The sequence below is a fragment of the Coregonus clupeaformis genome, chromosome 6 (assembly GCF_020615455.1).
Source record: "Coregonus clupeaformis isolate EN_2021a chromosome 6, ASM2061545v1, whole genome shotgun sequence".
Classification (NCBI taxonomy): Eukaryota; Metazoa; Chordata; class Actinopteri; order Salmoniformes; family Salmonidae; genus Coregonus; species Coregonus clupeaformis.
The window spans coordinates 13,406,151-13,419,520 of record NC_059197.1 but is presented as its reverse complement, the minus strand read 5'-3'; the positions used below and the strand labels follow the sequence as shown (position 1 = coordinate 13,419,520).

Here is a 13,370-nt window from a genome sequence, read left to right as displayed (position 1 = left end):
GTTCTAAGGCACTGCATCGCAGTGCTAGCTGTGCCACTAGAGATCCTGGTTCGAATCCAGGCTCTGTCGTAGCCGGCCGTGACCGGGAGACCCATGGGGCGGCGCACAATTGGCCCAGCGTCGTCCAGGGTAGGGGAGGGAATGGCCGGCAGGGATGTAGCTCAGTAGAGCATGGCGTTTGCAACGCCAGGGTTGTGGATTCGATTCCCATGGGGGGCCAGTATGAAAAAAATTATAATGTATGCACTCACTAACTGTAAGTCGCTCTGGATAAGAGCGTCTGCTAAATGACTAAAATGTAAAATGTAAAATGTTGTACCGAAGTTGATTGACTGAAAGGGAACATAACGTTATGACTATAACTACTGTTCCCTGAAGGAGGGAAACGAGGTACAACACCTGTTTGGCCCGCACCGCCCGTTCCTGGCCTCGGTGAAGAGCGGTATTAAATTGAAGGAATGAATCCGAGCCTCACGCTTATCACCTGTGGAAGGCGCAGCTTCCAGCAAGGCAAGGATTTCATTGGCCTTGTCAGGCGCGATTGTAGATCCTTCAACCGAAGTATGTTGTACCTCGTTTCCCTCCTTCAGGGAACAGTAGTTATAGTGATAACGTTGCGTTTCATGTGTTCACAACAAATACCCACATTTGGCAACAATAATCAGGAACCTATAGTACCCCAGGAATCAAACCATGCCAAGCAACAGTATTGATTAGGGTCCATGATTGTACCATCAGACAGTGAGCCAGCCAGTCAACCAGCCACTCAGTCAGTCTTTCACAGCTTGGCCTCCACGTCACCATATGATTGGATTAGACCCCCTCCATGTCGCCGTATGATTGGTTTATTGGATAAGATCCCTCCTCTCCCTGTATTCCAGTATTGCTCCCATTAGAGGGCTTCGGTTTGAGGTTCACCAGTCTATCTGTACACTGTACAAAACAATGCATTCAAGCACACTGACAAGGAGGCGATGTAGTAGCTTGAAGTAGCTGTGCCATGCATGTCTATGCACATGTGTTCTTGATGGGTGTGGATTGATTGATTGAAAGTTCACTGATCGTCTCGTCTTGAAGCTCATGTTTGCGTCCCAAATGGCATCCTATTCCCTATATAGTGCACTACTTGGCGCTCCGCTATGGTATGCTCCCTATGGGCCCTGGTCAAAAGAAGTGCACTAAATAAGGAAAAGGGTGCCATTTGTAACTAATGTAAAGCTCTCTGTCTGAGTGGTGAGACACTGTCTGTAACTGTCTGCTGGTCTTCTAGTCTAGCTCTGTTGTGTCACAGCATCAACGTCCAGGGGACAGTTCTCCCTGCGTACCCAGATGTCCTCAGCCCGCTGGTCATCCACGCTCATCCCAGCCAGGACACACTGCTTCCCCAGGTGGGAAAGTCTCATCCCTGGGGTGGTGGTCCCCGTGGCTCCCTGGGGCTGGTGGTGTTTATGGCCCCCCTGTTGGCCTTCCTCTCCCAGGGACAGGCCCCCTACAGGCCCCTCTAGGTCTGTGTTGGACGGTGATTCAGTGGATGGTCCTCTGACAGACTGGCAGAAATCATCATCATCACTAAGGATGTCTGTTTCTTTAACGTCACCTCCTCCTTCCACCTGCGTCTCCTTCTGCGCCGCCTGCTCCTCCTCGTAGCATTCAAGGTCAAACTGCTCCTCCACCCAGCGGTCTGTATCCCCTGCCTGCACCTCCCCCAAGTCTGTAGCCTGCACCTCCCCCTGTTCCTTTCCCTGTCCTTCCCTTTGTCCCTGTCCCTCAGGCTCTTCAGGGGACAGTGGGGACTCCTGGTCTGGCTCGCCGTCGAAGACAATGTCTGTGTCGATGGTGAAACGGTTCCGCACCAGCTTCCTCCGGCCCAGGGTCCGCGCCGGGTCTGACACTGCAGAGGGAAGAGAAACAGACATCATGGTTCCAGTGGGATGAATTGATTAGATAACAACCTTGCTTCAACAACAATAGATGAGATATAACATATACACAGCGTAAGCTAGTTGTTAGCGTTTACCTACTTTAATCACACAAGCACACACACGCCCCCCATCTCACCCCACCTGTTCTGTTCATGGCAGGTCTGGCTCCCTTCAGGGCACAGAGGCGTTTGCCTCCGAAGGGGACATACTGCTGGTTGGGAGGTAGAGACTCTGTCTTCATCAGTTGACGTCGTTGTTTATCTCTTAGGATGGAGTGGACTGCCTTCAGGAAGTCCTTCTTACTGTCCACAGAACTGGACGAGAGAGAGATTTGAAAAAAGATTTGGCATGGGTCCCGAGATCCTCAAAAAGTTCTACAGCTGCACCATCGAGAGCATCTTGACCGGTTGCATCACCGCCTGGTATGGCAATTGCTCGGCATCTGACCGTAAGGCACTACAGAGGGTAGTGCGTATGGCCCAGTACATCACTGGGGCCAAGCTTCCTGCCATCCAGGACCTATATACCAGGCGGTGTCAGATGAAGGCCCAAAGAATTGTCAAAGACTCCAGTCACCCAAGTCATAGACTGTTCTCTCTGCTACCGCACGGCAAACGGTACCGGAGCGCCAAGTCTAGGTCCAAAAGGCTTCTTAACAGCTTCTACCCCCAAGCCATAAGACAGCTGAACAATTACGCAAATGGCCACCCAGACTATTTACATTGACCCCCCCACCTACATGTACAAATTACCTTGACTAACCTGTACCCCAGCACATATTTTTTTATTTTTTTATTTTTGTCATTTAGCAGACGCTCTTATCTGCGCATGTGACAAATAACATTTGATTTGATTTGATTTATTTAATTGGTAGGATAATTAAAACATTCTCAGATCGTTAAGACATATATAGGCCTACAGCCACAGCATTAATCAGCATCAAGGAGTTTCCCTTCTAATAGCTCTTTCGGCATCTGGAAAGGAGCTATATTAATGAATTAAATATGAAGAAAATATATTTAAAATGAAAACGATTAAAAGCTATTGAGGGTGTTTCCAAAATAAATCAGTGACTTAACGTCATTGTTGCCTTCGGTCAGGACTGACGGACATGCCATCAGTTGGATGAGGAGGCTCACCTGCAGCACAGGTGGAATGTCCTCTCCGGCCGTCCTTCTGACTCGGACTTGACGTGGACGATCTCACACACGGCAGAGCCCTCTCCGTCTGCATGGAACACACAGAGTTATGACCTCACGTACAGAACAGAACAACTCATTTGTAGTCACTGACTATCTTTATCTCACTCCATCGTGTCAGAGAAGAACATTACAAAGAACATCATGTCTATTCATAAAGAGAACAACATTACAAAGAACATCATGTCTATTCATAAAGAGAAGAACATTACAAAGAACATCATGTCTATTCATAAAGAGAAGAACATTACAAAGAACATCATGTCTATTCAGAAAGAGAAGAACATTACAAAGAACATCATGTCTATTCAGAAAGAAAATAACATTACAAAGAACATCATGTCTATTCAGACAGAGAATAACATTACAAGTCAATACAGGAATGGTTGAGTCTTAAGTGTGTACCAAATGACTCAAATAATGCATTAATAAACTGTAACAGGATTCATCAGCATGGTTGAGTGTACTGTACCTTGGTTATTGAGGGCTCTATATTAAACTGTACCTTGGTTATTGAGGGCTCTATATTGAACTGTACCTTGGTTATTGAGGGCTCTATATTGAACTGTACCTTGGTTATTGAGGGCTCTATATTGAACTGTACCTTGGTTATTGAGGGCTCTATATTGAACTGTACCTTGGTTATTGAGGGCTCTATATTGAACTGTACCTTGGTTATTGAGGGCTCTATATTGAACTGTACTGTACCTTGGTTATTGAGGGCTCTATATTGAACTCTACATTGGTTATTGAGGGCTCTATATTGAACTGTGCCTTGGTTATTGAGGGCTCTATATTGAACTGTACTGTACCTTGGTTATTGAGGGCTCTATATTGAACTGTACCTTGGTTATTGAGGGCTCTATATTGAACTGTACCTTGGTTATTGAGGGCTCTATATTGAACTGTACTGTACCTTGGTTATTGAGGGCTCTATATTGAACTGTACCTTGGTTATTGAGGGCTCTATATTGAACTGTACCTTGGTTATTGAGGGCTCTATATTGAACTGTACTGTACCTTGGTTATTGAGGGCTCTATATTGAACTGTACCTTGGTTATTGAGGGCTCTATATTGAACTGTACCTTGGTTATTGAGGGCTCTACATTGAACTGTACCTTGGTTATTGAGGGCTCTATATTGAACTGTACCTTGGTTATTGAGGGCTCTATATTGAACTGTACCTTGGTTATTGAGGGCTCTATATTGAACTGTACCTTGGTTATTGAGGGCTCTATATTGAACTGTACCTTGGTTATTGAGGGCTCTACATTGAACTGTACCTTGGTTATTGAGGGCTCTATATTGAACTGTACCTTGGTTATTGAGGGCTCTATATTGAACTGTACCTTGGTTATTGAGGGCTCTATATTGAACTGTACCTTGGTTATTGAGGGCTCTATATTGAACTGTACCTTGGTTATTGAGGGCTCTATATTGAACTGTACCTTGGTTATTGAGGGCTCTATATTGAACTGTACCTTGGTTATTGAGGGCTCTATATTGAACTGTACCTTGGTTATTGAGGGCTCTATATTGAACTGTACTGTACCTTGGTTATTGAGGGCTCTATATTGAACTGTACCTTGGTTATTGAGGGCTCTATATTGAACTGTACCTTGGTTATTGAGGGCTCTACATTGAACTGTACCTTGGTTATTGAGGGCTCTATATTGAACTGGACTGTACCTTGGTTATTGAGGGCTCTATATTGAACTGTACCTTGGTTATTGAGGGCTATATATTGAACTGTACCTTGGTTATTGAGGGCTCGGACTTGGAGGGTGTCTGTGGAGATCATGTGACGGAAGCGGAATGGGTCCTTGTCTTCAGACGAGACTGACGACACTCGATGGGAGCCACCCTGAGAGACACACAGATAGACCTTAGATACGAACCCAAACAGACAGCTACGCACCCAAACAGACGCATAAATGATTGCCAAAGCATTTATGTAGTGCTTATGAAGACTTTATGAATGCTCTATAAAGCCTTTCTACGTTTATAAGTTACAGGGGTGTGACAATTTTAGTACATTTTTGTCATGTGAGCTGCAGGTTGGTTTAGATGGCTGTGTGATATGCGTTTTAAAATACATCAGCTGGTACCACTGACCCGCAGGACTAGTTATGGAAGGTACCACTGTCCCACTGGACTAGTTATGGAAGGTACCACTGTCCCACTGGACTAGTTATGGAAGGTACCACTGTCCCACTGGACTAGTTATGGAAGGTACCACTGACCCACTGGACTAGTTATGGAAGTGGTGCTTCAACAAAACCAAATATATTAGAACCACTTGATGGGAATGGAATATCACTGGTAGGATTCACAGAAACCATGGTTGAACGTGGGTTGTATTAAGACTGGTAGGATTCACAGAAACCATGGTTGAACGTGGGTTGTATTAAGACTGGTAGGATTCACAGAAACCATGGTTGAACGTGGGTTGTATTAAGACTGGTAGGATTCACAGAAACCATGGTTGAACGTGGGTTGTATTAAGACTGGTAGGATTCACAGAAACCATGGTTGAACGTGGGTTGTATTAAGAGATGGAACTCACCATTTTCTTCTTCTGCTTGGAGCCGTCCTTACACACAAACACCACGGCTGTTCTGAAGACTGAACCATGAAGAGGGTGATGAAAGGGTTAGCAGAAAGATTTCAGTGTTTGAGTAATACTTTTTCAAATACATGAATAAGCTACCATAATATAGTATTATGTTAATTGAGTGAGCAGGCTTGCGCTCAGTCCCAAATGGGCTGTGGTCAAAAGTAGTGCACTATATATGGAATAAGGGTGCCATTTGGGACACTACGTCTGTCATTAGACAGAGTGGTACATGTATCCTTATGTAACAGGCAGCCAGTTTAAGAGGGATCTAGAGAAGGTTCTAAGTAGCTTTGTCCTGTTCTAGACAACTAGCACCACATTAGCTGCATGGTTCTGAGAAGGCCATATCGGATGCACACTACGTCTTGTCCTTATAACGTACTGAATGCAGCCAGTTGGGGGTCTTTCTTCCATTTGCCCAGGGAGGAGGGAGGGTTGATCCAGGCTACGCTGGTGTGTAGCAGCAAGTCACCCATCGACAGATCAGCAACCTAGAACACACAACACAACCATGTTACAACACACCAATGTTACATTAACAACACACCAATGTTACAGCAATGCAATCCCTCAACATACTCTGAGAAATTCTCAAACGACACCCCTTATTCACTTATATAGTGCACTTCCTTAGACCAGAGCCATGGCAATTTTCTAAAGAAGTACAGTGTGTTGGGTGTTGGGGTGTAATTTGAGCCACACAGCCACTGGACACCACAGACACACCTGGAGAACATGAGGAGACTTCCAACAACAACCGCACCTCTTTCTTGTCTCCACTCTGTTCCGCTATGAGCTGGTCAAACACCAACCCAAACTCCTCGTGGATCTTCTGCATCTCATTGATGTGACTGGCCACCTTGTTCATGGCCTTCATAGCAACTGGACAGGATGCAGAGAGAAGAGAAGAGGATCATTATTATACTAACCCTAATAACCCTAATAACCCTAATAACCCTAACAACCCTAATAACCCTAATAACCCTAACAACCCTAATAACCCTAACAACCCTAATAACCCTAATAACCCTAACAACCCTAATAACCCTAATAACCATAATAACCCTAATAACCCTAACAACCCTAATAACCCTAACAACCCTAACAACCCTAACAACCCTAATAACCCTAACAACCCTAATAACCCCAATAACCCTAATAACCCAACAACCCTAATAACCCTAACAACCCTAATAACCCTAATAACCCTAATAACCCTAACAACCCTAATAACCCTAATAACCCTAACAACCCTAATAACCCCAATAACCCTAACAACCCTAACAACCCTAATAACCCTAATAACCCTAACAACCCTAATAACCCTAATAACCCTAATCCCATTCACACAAAATATATGTTTTATTGTCACATATACCTCCCCCCTCCCTCCTTTTTTCAGCTTAATATTGCAGATAGATTGTAACTTCCATCAATGTAATTGTCTGCATCACTTCCAATCCCCATGTTTTATATATATATATATATATATATATATATATATATATATATATATATATATATATACACACAGTGGGGAGAACAAGTATTTGATACACTGCCGATTTTTCAGGTTTTCCTACTTACAAAGCATGTAGAGGTCTGTAATTTTTATCATAGGTACACTTCAACTGTGAGAGACGGAATCTAAAACAAAAATCTAGAAAATCACATTGTATGATTTTTAAGAAATTAATTTGCATTTTATTGCATGACATAAGTATTTGATCACCTACCAACCAGTAAGAATTCCGGCTCTCACAGACCTGTTAGTTTTTCTTTAAGAAGCCCTCCTGTTCTCCACTCATTACCTGTATTAACTGCACCTGTTTGAACTCGTTACCTGTATAAAAGACACCTGTCCACACACTCAATAAAACAGACTCCAACTTCTCCACAATGGCCAAGACCAGAGAGCTGTGTACGGACATCAGGGATAAAATTGTAGACCTGCACAAGGCTGGGATGGGCTACAGGGCAATAGGCAAGCAGCTTGGTGAGAAGGCAACAACTGTTGGCGCAATTATTAGAAAATGGAAGAAGTTCAAGATGACGGTCAATCACCCTCGGTCTGGGGCTCCATGCAAGATCTCACCTCGTGGGGCATCAATGATCATGAGGAAGGTGAGGGATCAGCCCAGAACTACATGGCAGGACCTGGTCAATGACCTGAAGAGAGCTGGGACCACAGTCTCAAAGAAAACCATTAGTAACACACTATGCCGTCATGGATTAAAATCCTGCAGCGCTCGCAAGGTCACCCTGCTCAAGCCAGTGCATGTCCAGGCCCGTCTGAAGTTTGCCAATGACCATCTGGATGATCCAGAGGAGGAATGGGAGAAGGTCATGTGGTCTGATTAGACAAATATAGAGCTTTTTGATCTAAACTCCACTCGCCGTGTTTGGACACTTGCCCAGCGACAGCCCCGAAACCTGAGGGATCTGGAGAAGGTCTGTATGGAGGAGTGGGCCAAAATCCCTGCTGCAGTGTGTGCAAACCTGGTCAAGACCTACAGGAAACGTATGATCTCTGTAATTGCAAACAAAGGTTTCTGTACCAAATATTAAGTTCTGCTTTTCTGATGTATCAAATACTTATGTCATGCAATAAAATGCAAATGAATTACTTAAAAATCATACAATGTGATCAAATCTTGTTCTCCCCACTGTATATACACATACACATACATACACATACCTACACACATACAGTGGGGAGAACAAGTATTTGACACACTGCCAATTTTGCAGGTTTTCCTACTTACAAAGCATGTAGAGGTCTGTAATTTTTATCATAGGTACACTTCAACTGTGAGAGACGGAATCTAAAACAAAAATACAGAAAATCACATTGTATGATTTTTAAGTAATTAATTTGCATTTTATTGCATGACATAAGTATTTGATACATCAGAAAAGCAGAACTTAATATTTGGTACAGAAACCTTTGTTTGCAATTACAGAGATCATACGTTTCCTGTAGGTCTTGACCAGGTTTGCACACACTGGAGCAGGGATTTTGGCCCACTCCTCCATACAGACCTTCTCCAGATCCTTCAGGTTTCGGGGCTGTCGCTGGGCAATACGGACTTTCAGCTCTCTCCAAAGATTTTCTATTGGGTTCAGGTCTGGAGACTGGCTAGGTCACTCCAGGACCTTGAGATGCTTCTTACGGAGCCACTCCTTAGTTGCCCTGGCTGTGTGTTTTGGGTCGTTGTCATGCTGGAAGACTTAGCCACGACCCATCTTCAATGCTCTTACTGAGGGAAGGAGGTTGTTGGCCAAGATCTCGCGATACATGGCCCCATCCATCCTCCCCTCAATACGGTGCAGTCGTCCTGTCCCCTTTGCAGAAAAGCATCCCCAAAGAATTATGTTTCCACCTCCATGCTTCACGGTTGGGATGGTGTTCTTGGGGTTGTACTCATCCTTCTTCTTCCTCCAAACACGGCGAGTGGAGTTTAGACCAAAAAGCTCTATTTTTGTCTCATCAGACCACATGACCTTCTCCCATTCCTCCTCTGGATCATCCAGATGGTCATTGGCAAACTTCAGACGGGCCTGGACATGCGCTGGCTTGAGCAGGGGGACCTTACATGCGCTGCAGGATTTTAATCCATGACGCCGTAGTGTGTTACTAATGGTTTTCTTTGAGACTGTGGTCCCTGCTCTCTTCAGGTCATTGACCAGGTCCTGCCGTGTAGTTCTGGGCTGATCCCTCACCTTCCTCATGATCATTGATGCCCCACGAGGTGAGATCTTGCATGGAGCCCCAGACCGAGGTTGATTGACCGTCATCTTGAACTTCTTCCATTTTCTAATAATTGCACCAACAGTTGTTGCCTTCTCACCAAGCTGCTTGCCGATTGTCCTGTAGCCCATCCCAGCCTTGTGCAGGTCTACAATTTTATCCCTGATGTCCTTACACAGCTCTCTGGTCTTGGCCATTGTGGAGAAGTTGGAGTCTGTTTGATTGAGTGTGTGGACAGGTGTCTTTTATACAGGTAACGAGTTCAAACAGGTGTAGTTAATACAGGTAATGAGTGGAGAACAGGAGGGCTTCTTAAAGAAAAACTAACAGGTCTGTGAGAGCCGGAATTCTTACTGGTTGGTAAGTGATCAAATACTTATGTCATGCAATAAAATGCAAATTAATTACTTAAAAATCATACAATGTGATTTTCTAGATTTTTGTTTTAGATTCCGTCTCTCACAGTTGAAGTGTACCTATGATAAAAAATTACAGACCTCTACATGCTTTGTAAGTAGGAAAACCTGCAAAATCGGCAGTGTATCAAATACTTGTTCTCCCCACTGTATATACACATACACATACATATACATACCCCTCCCTCCTCCCCATTCAGGTGATAGTGTTCTTCACTGTCAGGATCAGTCAGTGAGTACAGCTCCCTCCCTCCCCCCTCCCTCCTTACCATTCAGGTGATAGTGTTCTTCACTCTCAGGGTCAGTCAGCGAGTACAGCTCCCTCAGTAGTAGTGGGTACTTCAGGACTCTCTGGATGGGTTTGATCAGGTAGGACTCCAGGGTGGAGGAGTGTTGCTGTTTAGGGTTCCTCTCTTCCAGAAACGCCTTGAAGTCTGCATCGGTCTTAGCTAGACGCAATGAGATGGGAGGAGAGAAGGTTTTACACACATAACCTCCAAAACGTTTCAGAAGAGCTGGACTATTAAATAAGATCCAACATAAAGAAGCCCCTTGACTGTCTGCTGCTACCATGTGATCTGTTAATAAAGGTAATTAAAGAACAACACTTTCTCTTCTGTCTTAGCTGGAAGCAGAGTAAAGGGGAGTGTAATATACAGCCAAACCTTTGTCTGATAAAGGTCTACGACCGAAACATCACTCTATTTTTTTAATGGATTTACAATCAATTATATATTTTTATCATGCAGAAGACGTCACGCCTCTTCCTCCTATTCACAGGAACTGGACCCAAAGTATGTTTGCTGCTCCTAATAAGTGATCTTTAGAAAATCATCTGGCCCTTGAATAGTTAAATAAGGGGTGTGTATGTCCGGGGTTCCAATAATAATGTGTGAGGTAGAGTTTGGGGGTATTCAAGGACCAGAGTTGAGCAACACTGTCCTAAGAAACACATTCTGTTGTAGCTATGAAGAGGTCATTCAACACTGTTCTAAGAAACACATTCTGTTGTAGCTACGAAGAGGTCATTCAACACTGAGAGGGAGGAAACCGCTCATGGATTTCACCATGAGGCAAATGGTGACTTTAAAACAGTTAAGAGTTGAATGGCTGTGATAGGAGAAAACTGAGGATGGATCAACAACATTGTAGTTACTCCACAATACTAACCTAATTGACAGAGTGAAAAGAAGGAAGCCTGTACAGAATAAAAATACTCCAAAACATGTATCCTGTTTGCAACAAGGTATTAAAGTACCACAGCAAAAAATGTGGCAAAGTAATTAACTTTTTGTCAGGAATACAAGGTGTTATGTTTTGGGGCAAATCCAATACAACACATTACTAAGTACCACTCTCCATATTTTCAAGCATAGTGGTGGCTGCATCATGTTATGGGTATGCTTGTAATCGTTAAGAACTGGGGAGTTTTCCAGGATAAAAAATTAACAGAATGGAGCTAAGCACAGGCAAAATCCTAGAGGAAAACCTGGTTCAGTACGCTTTACAACAGACACTGGGAGATGAATTCACCTTTCAGCAGGACAATAACCTAAAACACAAGGCCAAATCTATACTGGCGTTGCTTACCAAGAAAATAGTGAATGTTCCTGAGTGGCCGAGTTACAGTTTGGACTTAATTAAATCTGCTTGAAAATATATGGCAAGACTTGAAAATGGTTGTCTAGCAATGATCAACAACCAATTTGACAGAGCTTGAAGAATTTTTAAAATAATAATGGGCTTATATTGTACAATCCAGGTGTGGAAAGCTCTTAGAGACTTACCCAGAAAGACACAGCTGTAATCGCTGCCAAAGGTGATTTTAACATGTTTTGACTCAGGGCTGTGAATACCTATGTAAATGAGATATTTCTGTATCATGTGGGGCAGCCCATCTCTGTAGTGCAGGGTGGAGCAGGTCGGGTCAGTGGAAACACCAGAGGTGCCAGGGAGGAATGCTTCAGGTTTTAACTGTGATATACACACCCTTTATGAGAAGCTTGGACACACACAAGCACACACACACACACACACACACAAGCACACACACACAAGCACACAAGCACACACACACACACACAGCACACACACACACACACACACACACACAAGCAAACACACAAGCACACACACACACAAGCACACAAGCACACACACACAAGCACACACACACACACACACACACGCACACACACACGCACACAAGCACACACACACGCACACACACAAGCACACACACACACACACAAGCACACACACACAAGCACACACACACTAACTGTGTTTAACTCACCCTTTACGAGCACCTTGGGGACTTTGGTGTGACTGGCGCAGAACGCACTGTAGATCTTAAAACGGTCTGCATAGTACAGGAAGGAACCTCCTAGAGAGAAGAGGATTTTCTGAGAAGGAGAGGAGAGAGTCGTGGTTACACAATGTGTTTTGGTTGCGGCGGCCAGTTAAAATGTCAGATGTAGGTTCCACAGTCAATTGAAGTCCTCGTTCCAGGCTGGGTGTTATTTGGTACCAGGCTGGGTGTTATTTGGTACCAGGCAGGGTGTTATTTGGTACCAGGCTGGGTGTTATTTGGTACCAGGCTGGGTGTTATTTGGTACCAGGCTGGGTGTTATTTGGTACCAGGCTGGGTGTTATTTGGTACCAGGCTGGGTGTTATTTGGTTCCAGGCTGGGTGTTATTTGGTACCAGGCTGGGTGTTATTTGGTTCCAGGCAGGGTGTTATTTGGTTCCAGGCAGGGTGTTATTTGGTACCAGGCTGGGTGTTATTTGGTTCCAGGCTGGGTGTTATTTGGTACCAGGCTGGGTGTTATTTGGTTCCAGGCTGGGTGTTATTTGGTACCAGGCTGGGTGTTATTTGGTTCCAGGCTGGGTGTTATTTGGTTCCAGGCTGGGTGTTATTTGGTTCCAGGCTGGGTGTTATTTGGTTCCAGGCTGGGTGTTATTTGGTTCCAGGCAGGGTGTTATTTGGTTCCAGGCAGGGTGTTATTTGGTACCAGGCTGGGTGTTATTTGGTACCAGGCTAGGTGTTATTTGGTTCCAGGCAGGGTGTTATTTGGTACCAGGCTGGGTGTTATTTGGTTCCAGGTTGGGTGTTAATTGGTTCCAGGTTGGGTGTTAATTGGTTCCAGGCTGGGTGTTATTTGGTACTAGGCTGGGTGTTATTTGGTACCAGGCTGGGTGTTATTTGGTACCAGGTTGGGTGTTAATTGGTTCCAGGCAGGCTGTTATTTGGTACCAGGCTGGGTGTTATTTTGTACCTTGAATTGGTCCACTCTCTCCAGCTTCTCCAGGTCTGGAACCAATCTGGTCCCGTCTTCTAGAGTCTTCAGGAATTCCACCTGGAACTGCACCATCTCCGGCAGGTTCCCAATCAGAATGTCCAGCTGGAGCCGCACAAAAGGAAGGAGGGAAATATATTATTTCACAATATATCAACAAATTAC

At 44.4% G+C, this 13,370-nt stretch overlaps 1 protein-coding gene across 1 annotated transcript in view; it reads right to left on the bottom strand.

Annotated features, from left to right (window-relative positions):
- Positions 1–314: 314 nt before the first annotated feature.
- Positions 315–13,370, bottom strand: part of LOC121567684 (rho guanine nucleotide exchange factor TIAM1) — a 169,982-nt gene continuing 156,926 nt past the window's right edge. The window contains exons 20-29 of the mRNA XM_041877898.2: positions 13,185–13,310; positions 12,203–12,311; positions 10,176–10,355; positions 6,503–6,621; positions 6,122–6,230; positions 5,689–5,747; positions 4,878–4,986; positions 3,062–3,149; positions 2,064–2,236; positions 315–1,891 (exon numbers count right to left, since the gene is read on the bottom strand). Of these exons, the coding sequence (XP_041733832.2) occupies positions 1,272–1,891; positions 2,064–2,236; positions 3,062–3,149; positions 4,878–4,986; positions 5,689–5,747; positions 6,122–6,230; positions 6,503–6,621; positions 10,176–10,355; positions 12,203–12,311; positions 13,185–13,310 (1,692 nt within the window). The 3' untranslated portion in view covers positions 315–1,271. The remainder of the gene's footprint in view (positions 1,892–2,063; positions 2,237–3,061; positions 3,150–4,877; positions 4,987–5,688; positions 5,748–6,121; positions 6,231–6,502; positions 6,622–10,175; positions 10,356–12,202; positions 12,312–13,184; positions 13,311–13,370) is intronic.